Raw genomic sequence first — 19,448 nt, 5'->3', positions numbered from 1 at the left:
AATGTGGTACAGCTGGGGGGATTAGGTAGAAAATAATTAATGATATCCGTTGGTGGTGCAACTCCAACAATCATTATGATTTTTTCCCAACATTGTTAAGGAGGTATCTGCGGAGTAATGAAAGCAAATGATGAACAAGGAAAACGAAATGTACGTTTGGGTCAATTAAAACAGAATAGGCCTACATTGCTGAATCTGTTGGAAGTACAAGTAATGTTTCCTGGCTACGGCCCTGGACACGTTAATTGATGTAGAGGCTGAGGAGAGAGACGAAACGTGACAAGAGAGGTTCATCGGAGGTAAGTGGAGGTAGAACTTCTTTCTGCTAGTGGGTCATTGTCACACTAACTCATATTAAGTGTTTGGTGCTGGCGAGGTAGCAGTTGTGGCCATAATGAAGCCTTCGGTCAGTGGGCACGAACTCATTATTGCTTGAAGGAAAATAATGAAAAACCAGAAGCAAAATGCATTGAATTTGAGAATGCATTTTGACGAGTAGGATTTAACTAATACTGTATAATTTTTTAAAGATCATTTTTAAACTCTTTGAGTTAGCAAGAAAATTCACAGGAACATTTTTGTAGGCAACTGAATTCTAAATTCTGCTTGCATGCTCCTTTTTTATATAGACTAAAATTTTGCCCGTTATTTTTCGTTTTTATCATACAGCATGCGTCAAAATAGAGAGGGCTATATTGTCAAGGAAGACTGGAGTGTCCACGATTGTTACCAACAATGTTCAATTCCAATTTCATATTCTAACTTCAATGCGGGTACTGATGGTCAGTCTGCTTATTTAACTTCATAGTGGTCACTGTAAAGGACAGTGAACGATATTTAATAGTTCTGCTCAAGGTCATTTTGCTCGTGGTTTTTTCTATATTTTCCTTCAAGAGAAGATGATTTCGTGCTCACTGTCGGAAGGCCTGAACACGGTTTTCCATGGTTTCCCATTTTCACACCAGGCAAATGCTGGGGATATTCATTAATTGAGGCTACGGTCGCTTCCTTCCTACTCATAGCCCCTTCCTATCGCATCGTCGCCATAAAACCTATCTATGTCGGTGCGACGTGAAGCAACTTGTAATGAATAAATAAAGAAAGTCCGTGTCTAGAGCGGCAAATTTGGAGGGGCGGTGTAAATTACAATGCTCCATTTTTATGACACGAAGCGCAATTTTTATTTCGCTTAAATTCACAAGAGAAATCTAGTTTTATATGCATTTCTTACTGTAAGCATGTTATCATGTACTCAGATTCCTCGTAATGAACATAGTGGTGCTATTTTATTGTTGCCAATAACTAGTCGCTAGAACCTTAATTAAGGCCATGGCCGCGACCTATCCTATCACTGAACACTTGCTATGCAAGAGTTAGTGGGACAATTAACCCCTAGCAAAGGGACGTTTGTAATGTTGTGCTTACCCTCCGCCACTTTGCAAATGTTCTTCTTGTGTTTTTTGATAGTTGCTTTACGTCGCACCGACACAGATAGGTCTTATGGCGACGATGGGACAGGGAAGAGCTAGGAGTGGGAAGGAAGCGGCCGTGGCCTTAATTAAGGTACAGCCCCAGCATTTGCCTGGTGTGAAAATGGGAAACCACGGAAAACCATTTTCAGGGCTGCCGACAGTGGGGTTCGAACCTGCTATCTCCCGAATACTGGATACTGGCCGCACTTAAGCGACTGCAGCTATCGAGCTGGGTAATGTTCTTCTTCTCAGCCTCTCCATTTTCATTTTCGTGTCTACTCCGCAGGGGCGGCTGGTGTACCATGGTATCGCCAATGTAATGAAGAAAGAATATAAGAAATTTTCATCTCAAGAACATTTTGTATTAATTTCAAGAAAATGTTTGCAGTATCTTATTCTGCCTGAATTTGAACGAGCGCGCAAACCGACATGCGCTCTGTCAGCACTTGTCTGAGCGTATGTTGTAGATCTCACGGTAACCACCCTTGCGCATAAAGACACTGTGTAGAAGAATACTTGGCTTAGGTTTGTATGTGTTGATAAGGGCTGAAGGAATGCCACTTAAAATGGGAAACCAATATATAGAAGCTGTCGATGAGTACATCTATCTTGGACACAAGATAAAACTTGGAAAAGACAACCAACGTGCAGAAATTCCTCGCAGAATAGGTATGAGTTGGACTGCATTCCGAAAACTAAGATTCATCCTCACCAACAAGGATGTTCCAATTAACCTGAAGACCAAGGTTTATAATACGTGCGTGCTGCCAGTTACAACTTACGGTCTGGAAACGATGACTCTGACGAAGGAAAGTGCTCGCAAGCTTCAGCGAGCACAACGAGCCATGGAGCGACAGATGCTAGGGATCAGCCTTAGGGATAAGATCCGTTCAGAGGACATCAGGAGAAGAACTAATGTAACAGACATCCTAGAGAGAGTAGCAAGACTAAAATGGCAATGGGTAGGACACGTAGCTCGATAAGACTACAACAGGTGGACCTCTAGGATTGTTCACTGGAGACCATGGGGACACAAGAGAGGCATTGGAAGACCCCAGAAGAGATGGCTCGACGACGTAAAGCTGTTGGCTGGAACACGCTGGTTCCAAGTGGCTCAAGACCGAAGACGATGGAAACATATGGAAGAGGCCTATATCCAGCAGTGGATTGAAATAGGCTAGAAAAGAAGAAAGAAAGAAGAAGGAATGCCTGTATCTGCGTAACGCAACGCTTCAATTTTATCCACTATAAAGTGCAGAACGTAACAAGCACAACAGCATATGGCACCACACAGAGTTACCAACTTAACGATTTCTTCACTGTACGTGACAGCTACTAAATACTGAATACTGAATACGGAATTGAAAAATGTCTCAGCGTTGGTATACCTTCATTGATAATGGAGGAGAATAATATGATACTGGTAAGTTCGTGTCTACTTTTCATCCCAAATATGTAAAAAATTAAAATCTTTTGCTATCCAGTGAAAAGAACACTACCAACTATTGCATCAACTTAATTCATATCTGTGTTTAAAGTGAACAAATCTCTTTTCTTAAGAACGGCCCTCGTTGCTTGCGCTTGGCTGCGTTTTATGTCCTCCTTCCTTCTCCCATCGGTAGTTATCCTTTAACCTGAAAATCAATATTCGTCTACTTCCTTCAAGTCTTCCTTTCCTAGTATAATATGTTCTGCATCACCTGACTCTGTTCAATTTCATTCCATTACTTTTGTTTTAGACTTATTTAATCTCATCTTGAAATCCTTCTCCTATACTGTGTCTATTGGATACAGCAATTTCTCCAGATCATTTGCAGACTCGGATAAAGGAGAATATAATCGGCAAATCTCAGAACTTTGATCAGTTTTCCTTTGAACTCTGATATATTTTTGGACTTCATTGATTTTCTTTACAGCCCGTTGTGTACAAAAATTGAAAAGAAGGTTGGGGAGGGGGGACGGGGCAATGTACAGCCATGCCTCATTCTTTCCTGGAGAACGTTTTTCACAGTCCTCGATTTTTATCAGTGCAGACTGCTTTTTCGGCATTTGATCCCGATTGGTCCAATTAGAGTAATGGAATGCCTACGAAATTCTCCGCCCGGGGGGTTGCCTTTCTTAATTCAGCCCTCTGCGATCAGGCGCAGAGAGATCCAAATACTTAGCTGAATGATCAGCGTCGAGGCTTTCAGTTCAGAGGGCCCGTGTTCGATTCCCGGCCGGGTCGGGACTTTGAACCGTGTCTGGTTAATTCCTCTGACTCACAGACTGGGTGTTCGACCCTACTATTTCTCTTCGCATGCGCACAACACAACGCACCACCAACCACCACAGGGGTAAATAGATCCCTCCTTATAGGATTGGCGTCAGGGCCGTGTGACGCAGTTTGCACCCACGACGTCACACGTGTGAAATGTTGAGCCCTGGACATACGAAATAAGCGAGGCAATTCGTTTGTTATTTCAAGTTATGTTGTCCAAGAGCGATTAAAGTACAATTATTTAGTCACCACCGTCGTTTAGGATGAGCATATTAGATTCCTTTTCGGCTGGCTCGTATTCGATTCTCGGCTGAAACGGACTAAACTGGGCCCACGAGAACAACAGAGAGGAGAAGAGGGTTAAAATCTTTCTTGAACATCTTTCTCTTTCTTTCTCTTTCTCCAAGTCCTGACAAATGCTAGTACCATAGCTAACACAGAGGCCCACATGTTGCCTATTCTTCATGTACTTTTCTTTAGGTTCGAGATCCTTGTACTTACCCTGATACGGGCACCATCTGGAGGCACATCAGGTACAGGCACTTCGAAGCTGAACACACAGTCTTTGATGGTTGGGCCTGGGCTCTCGATGCTGACCTGGCGACACAGCTTATTCATTGTGGCAGCCACAATCACGACTCTGGAACGAATATGCAATGTACGGTCAGAAAACTTAGCATATTTTGTTACAAAATAAAATGTCATTAAATCTTATTGCGTGATTGATGAAATTATTATTGTAGAGAAGAGGTTACTAATAAAAATCAGGCCTAATTACTTTTATTTTAGTGAAAATGTGATCTCGGAAGTGAAGGCGTGAGAGAAAAAGTAAGCGCTGCACTCCCACAAGACTTATGGAACACTCCCAGCCCCTAGTTCCGGATAATCTGAAACTTCTTCTTTATCTGTTTACCTTCCAGGGTCGGTTTTTGCCTCGGTCTCAGCGAGGAATCCCAACTCTATTGCCTCAAGGGCGGTGTCCTGGAGCTTCAGATTCTGGGTCGGGGGATAGGGGAGGATGACCAGTACCTCGCCCAGGCGGCCTCACCTGCTGTGCTGAACAGGGGCCTTGCCGGAGCACTGCCTGCTCGATCTGCATCCGATGGCTGCTTAAACTGCCTGCTCATTCCATACTCAAACGTGTAACACGCCTTACAAACAATCTGCCGCTAGATGGCAGCACCAAACGTACCCATTTACCGCGAGAATACAACTAGATAAACATACCAGCAAAATTTAAAATCTGAAAGTAAGAGAAATATTAAAGAATTTTACGTATAAAGTGGTGCTCTAGAGAGTTATAGCTTCAGCACTTTTCGAGAAAGAGGTTACGACGAACAAGAAAACCTGGAAACTTTGTCTGTATGGTACTTCCCTACATTACTAAGTAGAGGTTTCACGACTTTGGCCATCACAGTTTCTGACAAAGTTCCTGGTGCTTATTGTTACTCAAACACTTTAAAAAATTACATTGGCACAAAGAAGGTAGAACATAGTTTTTTATAATCTGGAGCAGACTTGAAGATTTCTTGCAGTACGGTAGAGCCGTCTCAACAAATTTCTGACCCTCATAATTAGGCCAATAAATCGTTGCTAGGGCTAGCGCAGCTATCAATGGGGATGAATTAAATGAGGTAGAAACGTTATTCAAGCACGTGCTGCATTCTGTGTTTTCTTCGATTACACGCACTAAATAACCACACACTAATCCCTGGTAAGCAGTTTCCGAAGTGACACACACTGACTCAGGGGGCTCACGAAAATCTTCCAGTAAATCAAGTACATACTCAGGGAATAATAATAATAGACGGCCTATTAGGCGACTTGCATATCTGTGAAGATGAAAGCCCTACCTAGGATGATTTCTAATGCTGAAGATGCCATACACACCCCAGCCCCCGAACCACTGGAATTAACCAATTAACTAAATAGGCCCTACTTGCGTAAATAATAATAGTAATAAAAAGAGCAGTATATTGACACGATATTATACTGCTAGCAAAAAACTCGTAATGGAATCTTAATCTGCTTACCCTCCAGGGTTTGCTTTTCCCTCGGACTCAGCGAAGGATCCCACCTCTACCGCCTCAAGGGCAGTGTCCTGGAGCTTCAGACTCTGGGTCGGGCGGATGAAACTGGGGAGGATGACCAGTACCTCGCCCAGGCGGCCTCACCTGCTATGCTGAACAGGGGCCTTGGAAGGGATAGACAAGGAAGTGTGAAGGAAGCTCCCGGCATTTGCCTGGAGGAGAAACGGGAAACCACGGAAAACCACTTCCAGGATGGCTGAGGTGGGAATCGAACCCACCTCTACTGACCTCCCGAGGCTGAGTGGACCCCGTTCCAGCCCTCGTACCACTTTTCAAATTTCGTAGCAGAGTCGGGAATCGAACCCGGACCTCCGGCGTTAGCAGCTAATCACACTAACCACTACACCACAGAGGCGGACAATGGAATCTATGACAGCATATTATTCTGTTTTGTACCTTCACATTAACAGTACAGTGTCCCCAGATATTATATTACTTAGTATGTAATACTTCAAACCTTACGCTTACCATTTTCTGCAATGGTGTTTGAAGAGCTCTTGTTAGACGTCTCTGTGCTTGAATCCCTTCTCTTAATCATCTCTGAAATTAGCGGTTGTTTATAAGCTGGATAATCAGGGAAAGGGCTGGGTACAGATCCTGTTTTTAATTTTCGCGTTTTGCTGGTCACTTTGAAATCGTCATTTACAAAATGTAGACTGCAAACCACGGAATAATCAGGAATCCATTTACTTCCCTTGCTGTTTCCTTCCCTGGATATAATACTTAACCACTTTCGACGCAATTGTGTACTTGAAGGTATATCATGGAATGAAATATCACGGCATTCTGGTTTCCCATTCTTTGATTTGCAGAAAGGCACGCAGCAGTACACCATTTTCACTGAAAACAAGTACAACCTATCCGATTTCCCGCTATTTCATTCCGACAGGTCTGGAGCCGGTTAGTGCTGCCACCTGCTGTGGGTATTTGTAAACGGAGTGTTTCATTTAGTGCCATGTTAAAATGTTGTAATGAGCAGGCAGTATAAGCAGCCATCGGATGCAGATCGAGCAGGCAGTGTGCCGGAGAATGGGAAGATTGGAAGGGATAGACAAGGAAGAGGGAAGGAAGCGGCCGTCGCCTTAAGTTAGGTGCCATCCCGGCATTTGCCTGAAGGAGAAGTGGGAAACCACGGAAAACCACTTCCAGGATGGCTGAGCTGGGAATTAAACCCCCTCTACTCAGTTGTCCTCCCGAGGCTGAGTGGACCCCGTTCCAGCCCTCGTACCACTTTACAAATTTTGTGGCTGAGCCGGGAATCGAACCCGGGCCTCCGCGGGTGGCAGCTAAAAACGCTAACCACTACACCACAGAGGCGGACCTGTAATTCAATAATAATAATAATAATAATAATAATAATAATAATAATAATAATAATAATAATAATAATAATAATAATAATAATAATAATAATAATAATAATGTTGTTTGGGACATCAATCCATAGACTGGTTTCATGCAGCTCTGCATGCCCCACCTTACCATGTGCTAACCTTTTCATTGCTACGTAATTACTACATTCTACATCTGCTTGTTATATTCATATCTAGGTCTACCCCTACCGTTCTTACCGCCTACACTTCCCTCAAAAACCAGCCGAACAAGTCCTGGGTGTCTTAATATGTGTCTGATCATTCTTTATCTTCTACTGGTCAAATTTAGCCAAATCGATCTCCTCTCACCAATTCGATTCAGTATATCTTCATTCGTGATTCGATCTACCTATCTGAACTTCAGGATTCTTCTGTAACACCATATTTCAAAAGCTTATATACTCTTTCTGAGCTAGTTATCGTCCATGTTTGACTTCCATAAAATGCCACACTCCAGAAAATTTCTTCAAAAAATCTGTCTAATTCCTATATCAATGTTCCAAGTGAGCATTTTTTTAAAGAAATATTTTCCCTGCTTGTGCTAGTCTGCATTTTATGTCCTTACTTCTGCCATTTTACTACCCAAGTAACAATACTCATGTACTCATGTGTTTCCTGATCTATCTCACATCACCTTGCTGTTCGACTGCAATCCATTACTTTGTTTTGGAATTATTTATCTTCATCTTGTAAGAGTCTGTCCAGACCATTCAGCAGCTTCTTGAGATCTTCTGCAGACTCAGACAAAATAACAATATCACAGGAAAATCTCATAGTTTGGACTTGCTCTCCTTGGATTGTTACTCCCTTTCCAAATTCCTCTTCGATTTCCTCTACAGTTTGTCCTATGTAAACATTGAAGAGGACAGGAGACAAACAGGAGTCTTGCATCGCTCCTTTTTTGTACGCTGCTTCCTTTTCAGTGCCCTCGATCAATCAATCAATCAATCAATCAATCAATCAATCAATCAATCAATCAATCAATCAATCAATCAATCAATCAATCAATCAATACTGATCTGCATTTAGGGCAGTCGCCCAGGTGGCAGATTCCCTATCTGTTTTGTCCTAACCCTTTCTTAAATGATTTTAAAGAAACTGGAAATTTATTGAACATCTCCCTCGGTAAGTTATTCCAATCCCTAACTCCCCTTCCTATAAACGAATATTTGCCCCAATTTGTTCTCTTGAATTCCAACTTTATCTTCATATTGTGATCTTTCCTATTTTTATAAACGCCACTCAAACTTATTCGTCTACCAATGTCATTCCACGCCATCTCTCCACTGACATCTCGGAACATACAACTTAGTCGAGCAGCTCGTCTTCTTCCTCCCAAGTCTTCCCAGCCCAAACTTTGCAATATTTTTGTAACACTACGCCTTTGTCATAAATCACCCAGAACAAATCGAGCTACTTTTCCTTGGTTTTGTTTTTCAGTTCTTGAATCAAGTAATCCTGGCGAGGGCCCCATACACTGGAACCATACTCTAGCTGGGGTCTTACCAGAGACTTACATGCCCCCTCCTGTTGGATTCTTACCACTACAGGCTGATTTTTGTACAGATTGTAGATATTTCTTCTTTCTCGGTATCTGATCACGACCAACTCTCAAATAGTTTGCTCCAATCAGCATTATCGAATAGCTTTTCTAGATCTACGAACGCCATGTACGTGGACTTGTCCTCCGTAATTCGATCCTCTAAGATCGGATGTAAAGTCAGGATTGCTTCACATGTTCCTACATATATTATGAAGCCAAACTGGTCTTCTACCAACACAGCTTCAACACATCTTTCCATTCTATTCTTCTGCAAATAATACGCATTGAAATTTTCAGGTGTGAGATACTAAACTAATGGTGCGCTAGTTTTCACACTTGTCAGCAGTTATTTTCTTTGGAATAGGTAAAACAACGTTTTGTCTAAAATCGGATGTCACTTCTCCTGTCTCATACATCTTAGGCAGTCAGTAATTCTGAGGGTATGTCCTTAATTCCAGGTGCCTTGTTCTCATTTAGGTATCTCGAAGGTCTGTCAAATTCTGACCTAGAAATTGGGTCTTCCATTTCATCAGCATCAACAGACTTTTCTTGTTCCGGAACCTTATCATTTAATTATATCCTTTGATACAACTGTTGGATATGTTCCAGACATATTTCTGCCTTGTCTTCTTTCCGTAGAAGTGGTTTACCATCTGAGCTCTTATTATTCACACACCTAGATTTCCTTTCTCTAAAGGTTTCCATGAGTTTCCTGTATGCAGCACCTAACTTTCCTACGATCATACAGTCTTCAACATCTTTGCACTTCTCTTGCAGTCATTCTTCCTTAGCTATCCTACACTCTCTGCCTAGTACATTCTTTAATCGTCTATTTTCTTTTCTGTCCTCCTCAGTTTTTGCAAGTTAGTACTTCGCCGTTCGTCAGTCAGGTTCATTATCTTCCAAGTTAATTATTGATTTTTACTTGGTATTTACTTTCTTCCTAGCCTTTCTCTAGCAGACATACTGATCTCATTCTTCACGACTGTCAATTCTTCATCTATTATGTTTCATTTAGCCTTTTCATCTAGTCCTTGTGCAACATGTTCCTTGAAACAATCCTCACGCTCTTTTCTTTCAACTTGTCTACATCGCATCTTCTTAAATTTCTTCAATTTCATATAGGCCTTACATATTAATTTCGTGTGGCTATTTCTAGCCTAGTGCAGCCCTTCTAAGGATGACCCTCCGATGAGGGTGGGCGACATCTGCCATGTGTAGGTAAATGCGTGTTATTTTCAACTTCAGATGGCATGACAAACAAGTTGTGGTCAGAGTCCATATCTGCTCCTGCGAAGGTCTTGCAATCAAACACCTACCTGGTTTTTGAACTTCTAAAAGCAAAGCAAAGTCATCTCCGTACAGGACTAAAGGCCCTTGGAGGGGTGGAAGGTAAAGGCTTCCACTATTCGTAACCTCGGCACTTGATGGGGTAAAGTGGTTAGCTCTACGCCTGACCGCCTTTGATCCCAGGAGTGAATCTGCTACTCATTTTTGGTGTAGCATGAGTGAACTTCAGGGCCATATGAACCTCCGGGGGTGGAAATCTCGTTTCTTAAACTTTACGACTTCCTGACGGGGATTCGAACCCACGTCCTTCCGGGCGAACCGAGCACGCCTTTACCGCCTCGGCCACGCAGCCCCTTTTGAACCTCTCCCTCATCATAATGAAGTATATTTGATACTTTTCAGTGTCTCTAGGTCTCGTCCACGTATACAGTCGTCGTTTGTGATGTCTGAACCGAGTATTAGCAAGGTATTTTTGCGGAATTCAACCAGCCGACTTCTTCTTTCGTTTCTTAGTCTCAATCCGAATTCTGCCTTGCATTCCCTTCCGTTACGAATAATAATAATAATAATAATAATAATAATAATAATAATAATAATAATAATAATAATAATAATAATAATATAGTGCGTGAAACCGAAATACAGAAACATGTACTGATCACTTCTGTTTTATAATTATTTGAACAATAACTTAAAAACAGTCCGCCTCTGTGGTGTAGTGGTTAGTGTGATTAGCTGCCACCCCCGGAGGCCCGGGTTCGATTCCCGGCCCCGCCACGAAATTTGATAAGTGGTACGAGGGCTGGAACGGGGTCCACTCAGCCTCGGGAGGTCAACTGAGTAGAGGCGGGTTCGATTCCTACCTCAGCCATCCTGGAAGTGGTTTTCCACTTCTCCTCCAGGCAAATGTCGGGGTGGTACCTAATTCAAGGCCACGGCCGCTTCCTTCGCTCTTCCTTGTCTATCCATTCCAATCTTCCCATCACCCCGCAAGGCCCCTGTTCAGCATAGCAGATGAGGCCGCCTGGGCGAGGTACTGGTCATACTCCCAGTTGTGTCCCCCGACCCAGAGTCTGAAGCTCCAGGACACTGCCCTTGAGGCGGTAGAGGTGGGATCCCTCACAGAGTCCGAGGGAAAAGCCGACCCTGGAGGATAAACAGATTAAGAAGAAGAAAAAGAACTTAAAAACAGAACTATTTGTATATCTCTACAGTGCTTGCGCTATGTCATTACAGGTTATCTTCAGTTAATTGCTACGAGCCACGCATTTTTTCAGCACCCAATTCATTGTAATATTACCGATGAATTCACGGCAAAATGATTAATATCATTAAATTGAATTATATGCTAATACAGTATATCATACCGAGCTGGATAGCTGCAGTCGCTTACGTGCGGCCAGTATCCAGTAATCGGGAGATAGTGGGTTCGAACCCCACTGTCGGCAGCCCTGAAGATGGTTTTCCGTGGTTTCCCATTTTCACACCAGGCAAATGCTGGGGCTGTACCTTAATTAAGGCCACGGCCGCTTCCTTCCCATTCCTAAGCCTTTCCTATCCCATCGTCGCCATAAGACCTACCTGTGTCGGCCCGACGTAAAGCAAATAGCAAAAAAAAAAAAAGAACCAGTATATCATTCACCTAAGATTCCTTGAAATTTGTCTGGTCCAACCCAAATAGTTCCCCTGTTAGATGATCTCTTTTAACGCAAAGAGATTACACGCCCAATAAGCACAGGGAACTGCCGGTCAAGATACATCAACCTCCTGAATAAAATAACAACAATATAGTTCAATAAGAATGAGCAAAATCCACCTGGTTTGAGCGAATTTTTTAGTATGTTTAGTTACGGGGGCAAATTACGGTGTTGTTTTAATAATACATTTTGTCACGTGTAACGAGTATATTTTACCAACTGAAACTTGCCTGATATAGGATAAGGCCTACTTCCTTCTGTGAAATAATGTGTATCCTGTTACGAACATTTATGTTTACCTAGTAACTATCTCTTTCGTTACTTTTCACATTTCTTGACCAGAATGTTTCCTTCTGTTGGTGTGCTCTCTCAGCAATACCGTATGATCACTTCGCTATTGATTTGGAGACGCATACTTACTCCGTGCGCGAGGAAGTGGGAAGCGTGCAATCTAGGATAAGGAGTGCTATAATAAACAGGAAATACACTAAGCCACACACAGTGCTACTTTCATCTATCACAACCGATTGGATCATGGGGCTCTGGGGTAGGGAACGGTTGTATTCAGTTGAAAACCTTCGAAGTGGATGTAGGCTTAAATATCTTGTCGAGTGTTAGTATTCCAGAATTAAAGGAAAGACTGTCGAGAACTGCCAGATGTACCTTCATATAATAAATGGCCATTCTTTTGTCTGTCTCATTAGGAATGGTAGTTTTTGACCAACATTCCAGTTTCAGTTCCTAATTGAAGCCTTATTTGTTCTCTAAAAATTACACGGAGTGTAAGAATAGGTATGAACGCATTTCGACCATGGAAAAGGAGAGACTGCCTCGAAAGGTACTCAATAAATGAACTGAAATAGTGGCGAAATAGCGAACGTAAAATGGGTCACAAGAATTTCCGTTAGGAAGACTAAACATATGTATGTTAACGGTAGGGAAAATGGTTGTTTTCAACTTTAGGAAAGTACTTACAGCATGGGCAAGTCATTATTAAAAATCGTCGTCGTGACGTCCCACAAAGTTATTATATTTACACAAAACAATGAAACAAAAAACAAGAAAGCCAACGAACAAACGAGACAAAGCATAATAATCTTAAGTAATGTTGAAAAATCCTCCATCCATGGCTAAAAATACCACGCATTTCCTGCACCTGTACTTCACTGACAATATATCCTGTATCCTGAAATTGTGCAGCAACGTCCTAACTCTAGTTCCCCGAAACGTTCCCTTACGAAAATATGTAAAGGAATGAGACCTGGAGATCTTGGTGGCCGGGAGGTGTGTCCACCATATCAGAACTAGCTCGTTTGAAAATTGTTATCTACCTCCACATCTTGCTGCGAAAAATGTATGTAATAATAATAATAATAATAATAATAATAATAATAATGCTATTTATTTTAAGCCCTGAGGCTGACTCAGCCTACACCAAAAATGAATAGCAGGTTAATTCCTAGGGGGCAAATGCGGCAGGCGTAGATCTAATCATCGTTCTTCCCCAACAAGTATCAAGGTTACGGATAGTAGAAACATTTACCTTCCACCCCTCCACGGGCTTTCATGGTCTATACGGGGATGGCTTTGCTTTGCTTTGCTTATTTGTTTAACCTCTAACTATCTGAGTTCGCTATTTGCTTTACGTCGCACCGATACAGATAGGTCTTATGGCGAAGGGAAGGAATGGGAAGCAAGCGGCCGTGGCCTTAATTAAAGTACAACCTCAGCATTTGCCTGGTGTGAAAATGAGAAACTACGGTAACCATCTTCAGGGCTGCCGACAGTGGGGGTTTGAACCCACTAACTCCCGGATGCAAGCTCACAGCCGCGCGCCCCTAACCGCACGGCCAAATCGCCCGGTATCTGAGTTCGAAAGACTTCCATGGAAACCAGCTCCTTACTCAACAACGTGTTGGCCTCGCTCCTTAGATTGTGACCAAACTGAATCTAGAGTGGTAAACTACACACACTCTTCAGGTATATGACACGAATGTATGTGCACACGTTTTATTTGACATACGGACTTTGGATATGAAGGAGTAAAAGGTCGTACGTTAATTGCACACAGGGTTTATAGCAGATAGCCTACTTCTTTTTAAAATAATAATAATCAAGCCTTTAAAATATTACCTGAAAACTATGATACAGTAGTTTTAAAACTTTCTAAGAACAAATAATTTATACTGAATGTGTGTTCTTTTTTTCTCTTAAAGATTTCCATTTTGGATACATGCCCTTAATTAAAATAATTTTTCTCAATGGTTACTTTCCTCGTTATGGAGCCCTTATTTTTAACTTTCGCTTAGATATCCCCTAATATTTCACGTATGTGTCTACTTGAAATTTAACTAACCTATTTGTAAAAGTATAAATATCAGGACGGTCAGAGTAAAATGTCTTTTTAAATTTGCTATGAATAGACTCACCAGTATAAGTTGTACGTTGTGAGCTTGCGGTTGTTAGCTGCCCGCACTGAAAGAAGAAAGGTAGCGTGATCACGTACATAGCCGTGTACCGAAAATCTCAGAATAGTAGACCAAAGACAATATTTCACCATCTACAAATTTCAGAATTTTTTTTGTTATATTCCTTTATCAAACTGCATTTCTTAATCTGAAGTAGTCAGGATTGACTATGTAACATGTTCATATTACAACTCCTAAATTTATGAAAGTTAGCCGCCATCAATTGATGTATGTTTGTTTTGTATGTGGCTTATTGGCATTAGATTAAATATTGTACATGTTAAAATCGATTCCAATATTAAAGTTAACTGAGATCAGACGGCATGTTATTTGTAAGGGGCTAGGAATTTGGCAAGTTTTTGTGCATAACAAATATTTTGGGACGAGTTTTGGGACGAGTGTTGAGCGCTTGAGTGATTTCCTGGCTCAGATAAAAAATTTGTTTTATGCAAGAACAGATACACTGAACGCTTGGGTTGCGCAGCAAACCTAGGGCGTGGCGAAGCCTTCAGGTAGAGGCTTACGATATTGCAGCGTTGTTCACATAGTATAGTTTTCTTTGTGAAACATTGCAGGTAAATGTGAAACGGTGATTATGTCTAAAAGTTATTAACTTGTAAATTGATATTGTTTTTTCAAGCAGATGTATAATCTAATTCCACAGCGCGGAAGTTAGGTTGCTGCCACCAGTTTTCAATTAGCCAGATCCATAGTGTAATGGCAGTGTTAACAGTATTCGGCATATACCAATAATCCTCAAGACTAATAGTTCGTTTTAGGCTAATAGTCTGCATGTTGTTAATTTTATTTTTGCTAGTGGCTTCACGTCGCACCGACACAGATAGCTCTTATGGCGACGATGAGATATGAAAGGGCTAGGAGATGGAAGGAAGCGGCCGTGGCCTTAATTAAGGTACAGCTCCAGCATTTGCCTGGTGTGATAATGAGAAACCACGGAAAACCATCTTCAGAGCTGCCGACAGTGGGATTCGAACCCGCTATCTCCCGGATGCAACCTCACAGCTGCGCGTCCCTAACCACACTGCCAACTTGCCCGGTGTATGTTGTTAAATGAGATCAAGTCAAGCTTATCAACAATTTCATCGGATGAAGTCGGCTCTCGTACGCGTTAAAGCGTGGAGAGACGGAGAAAGGAGTTATTCGAGTCACGGAGGTGGGACATGGTGCCAACTATTACGTATCCGCCGTGATACAAATCTACAAGATGACCTGAAACTCATTAAGTAATGAGAAATGTGGGCCATTTAAAATGTCGAATAAGAGAACATCAAGGTAATTGAGACGGGAGAACTGAGAAGTAGTGTATATTTCGTAAATAAATGTAATGAATGCCTTTCTGATTGTTTTTAATTCATTCTGACACCAAAACGAGTTTGCCAAAGGACACAGAGTAGCTCACAAGTTCTTCGAAAAATAATTGAATTGTTCGTTTCGTGAAAGAAATATCACTGTTCTCAAGGACTTCTTTTATGCTGCCGGGAGGAAATTAAATATTATGTTTCCCATATAAATGGCTCCGCACTATTGCCACCGAGAATTTTATAATCGTGGTAACAATTTATTATATCTTGAATATGTCTGCCCAACCTGTACGATTGCCGCCATTCGGCAACATTTCTGGGGATAGTCTCTCTAGCACTCAGAAGCAGTCCTTCCACGCATGTTCCTGGCGCTGTAGGCTCTTTGGAAGTAGGGTACTGTTGGCGCATATACAGTGTGATTCAGACACCCCTTCCAATGTAGTTTTATGCAACGCACAATATTCATTCCGTCCTGAAAACATCTGCCCTGCCGGTATGCTCAGACAACACAACCTCACCATGATAGGACGCCGTAATTTTATACTCGTATTAAACACTGGAAGACATGCGTGTGCCTTCTAGATCATATGAACCTGACACGATGGCGAAACACTAAATTGATATTATGACCGCAGTAAACCTAATACTTGCTGCCCAGTGTGCCGTAAGGAACCGTAGTGTAGTTGGTAAACGCGTGGCGGAGCGGGCTTGCATGTTAGGTGGGAGGTTCGAGGCCGGGGCGAAATATTTGCTTAAACGTACCGCACGCAATGTAAGTTCATTACCCGCTTTCATGCAAATTGTGTGTGAATGAATGTGTTTTTGGCCCTAAGAAGGGCCGATTAGTTAGTAGGCCGGACACATACAGACCGGAAATAATAGGAGCACAACTGCCCTGACAATGTTTTATCGCAGCAAATGCTCGATGTGATGACCGTTTTGGTTTATGCACATTCGGGCCCGGTGTTAAATAGATCGTCTTGTGCGCTGAAGCATTCGAGGTATAATTGCTCGGCAGGCGTCCGTGATGAGTTGTCGGAAGTGGTCGGGGCTTTCCGGCGCTTGTGTGTAAAAGAAGTTCTTAAAATGTCCCCACAAGGAGAAGTCTAACGGCGTTAAATCCGGAGATCTGTCGGGCCAAGAAAGATGGCCTCCTCGTCCTGTCCATTTCCCTGGCAGTTTCTCATTCACATGGTTACGAACGGGCAAAGTCGAATGTGGTGGAGCTCCATCCTGTTGCAACCACATCGTCAAACCATCGTGCAAGGGCACATCCTCTAGCAGCAGTGGGAGTTCCTGGCGCAGAAACAATTTTATCTTGAATAAGAAATAAGGTCCAATCAGGCGCTCCCTCAAGATTCCACACCAAATATTCACTCCCCATCGTACTTGATGGGTCGCCTGTCGCACCCAATGAGGATTGTCCGAACTACAATAATTGTGCATGTTGTGGCGACTGACTTGGAAGCGCGATTCATCCGAGAACAAGATATGCGATACGAATGCTGCATTATTGTCCAGACTGCCTAACAGCCACCGTCAGAACTCCATTCGAGCTTCGAAATCCCGCCCATGGTGCTCTTGGTGTAGCTCAAGATGGTATGGGTGAAATTTATGTTCATGCAATATTCGCCAGACGGACGGCTGGCTGGTGTTCACCTGTCGTGCAGTCGCCCTTGTACTGTGTGGATTATTACGAGCTGCCTCCAGAATGGCCTCTTCTGTTTCATCTGAGGTAATGGACCTATCGCGCACTGGTGGCTGGTTGGAAATCACGCCTGTTTCCCTTAGGCGTCTTTCAACACGGTGGGATGTCGTAGCAGCCGGGTGTCGCCTGTCGGAATACCGTTCATGGTACAGACGTAGTGCCTCACAAGCGTTTTGTCTTGCTTCCCCATAAATGAGGAGCATGTCAACGTATTCCTCTGTGGAAAACATGCCGAATGACAGCAGAGATTACCGTACACTCAGGCCCTAACCAGCGGAGTATGCGCAGGGCACAAGATGAATAATAGCGTCATTATACCGTTTGCATGTGCAAAACGTGGGCCTGTGTTTACCTATTCAAACATCATACCGATGCCAAAATATGTTAACATTTTGTCGATCGCTAGGCGGACGCATGACCACACTTGCAACGCTACACTGCTGACAACATGCTGGTAGTACGACGAGAGCAGAGTACATACGCCATCCGGTTCGGTGTTTAAGCCATTAATTACTGCACTGTTACCAAGTTTTATGAGTTGATTTCCTTCTTCGTTACACCCGCTCACGGGGCACGACACATTAACATAGTTACATTGTAAAAGGACGTTGCTACATGATTTCAAGGCGTCATGTTTTGTGAACGGATGATATAAATTTCGCTAGGGTTCAGAATCGTGTGAAAAATGCGCTCACTGAACATTTTGTACCACATATTAGGCCTGCAAAGGAATAACACCCCTACAACCATGTGTACGATAGTTGGGCTGCAGCAAACGATATTGGAAGGGGCTGCTGAATCACGCTGTATATCCTGTTTTCCTTTATCTACGTCATCTGGCTGGGAAAGAGAGTCTTCAAACCTTATCATAGGGTAAATGATTTCTGCTTTGTTTTGTCTCCGATTGATGACAATTATATCAGTACGACGATTACTTCCACATTCCGCTACACGGTGGACTTCTTCATGAACCTCAAGACCTTTTTATTTGAGACTGCTTACTAATAAAGGTCCCACGGTGTTATGACGCTTGATGCGAAGTATCTTTCCCTGAGGGCAACTCCCGAGCACATGCGGTAGGGTGTCATACTCACTGCAGTGCCTGCAGTGGCCTGTGCACCTAGAAGGTCCAGGTGATCATCGCCGACATTTTCACCATGTCTCTCCATTCTGGGGATGACAGCCCATTGCATTTCGCCACCCATGAGTTGGCAGATAGTACTTCCGCGAATAATGGAACTCCTCTCCCTTTGTGCGCGTAGCTACTAAAAGCATGAAAATCCTTCCGGCGTAGAGTTTCTCGAATCTTCTTAACACTCTTGCATCTGTCGTCAGTACTTATCTTCAGCTCTGAGAAACAATGATTACTGATGGCGTTATAATCTCTGACGGCACTAACATGAGGATAATTCACTACTTCAAGTTTGCGGTTGATGTTTAATTGGAGGAGATATGCTTCCCACGTTGTACGATGTATAGACAAGCCTTTATATTTATTGCTTGGGTACGACATACAGTTAGGTGTATCACTTGGTAGCTGAAGGGTTTCTTTCACCGAACTCTTGATTAACCTTTCTGCTTTTATTAAACATTTCTTGGGAATTTTCTCTGTAGGTGCCGATTGTAAAGGATATATTAAAGTGGGGCATATGAACTGATTTATAACAGTTAAGTTTTGTTGTGGTTGCAGCAAATGGGGGAAAGAAAGTTTTTATAAATTACTTCTTAGATGTTCTAAAGTTTGATTTTTTAATGAATATCAACGTCTTATTGGAGGACACACCCAGATATTTAACTTCATGATCACTGCCGATACGTGTGATCTTGCCACTGATGGTTGGAATTGTTTTGCAGATTAATTTTCCATTTTGGATTATAACAGATCGAGATTTCTTAGTACTGATTTCTAGGTCTATCTCTTGCAGCATATTGATGGTGCTTGTGACGAAGAACGAGGCGGCTTCTTTATCATTTCCGACAATTGCTATATCATCAGCGAAACACGATGAAGTTATTGGATCTGTATCAGGGGGTACTTTGAAACCTAAGCTTCAGCAACTTTTTCCTCAGTGATGTCATTAAGTACGTGATTAATTAACTCCAGTTAAATTTTTAAAAAAGGTGATATTCGATCTCCTTGCATCACACCGCATTTGATATTTACTTCCTCAATACGGCCTTCATGTCTTTGTGTCTGTGTTTTATTTTCTGTAAGTAGTTTCATT

General features: G+C 42.4%; 1 protein-coding gene across 1 annotated transcript in view; it reads right to left on the bottom strand.

Moving 5' to 3' along the window:
* Drat (Death resistor Adh domain containing target) overlaps positions 1 to 19,448 on the bottom strand; it is a 325,067-nt gene that overhangs the window by 118,541 nt on the left and 187,078 nt on the right. Inside the window, exon 3 of the mRNA XM_067141227.2 lies at positions 4,234 to 4,372. Coding sequence (XP_066997328.1) covers positions 4,234 to 4,350 — 117 coding nt within the window. The 5' untranslated portion in view covers positions 4,351 to 4,372. The remainder of the gene's footprint in view (positions 1 to 4,233; positions 4,373 to 19,448) is intronic.

This window comes from Anabrus simplex, chromosome 2 (genome assembly GCF_040414725.1).
Source record: "Anabrus simplex isolate iqAnaSimp1 chromosome 2, ASM4041472v1, whole genome shotgun sequence".
Classification (NCBI taxonomy): Eukaryota; Metazoa; Arthropoda; class Insecta; order Orthoptera; family Tettigoniidae; genus Anabrus; species Anabrus simplex.
This window is presented reverse-complemented; position numbering and strand designations above follow the sequence as displayed.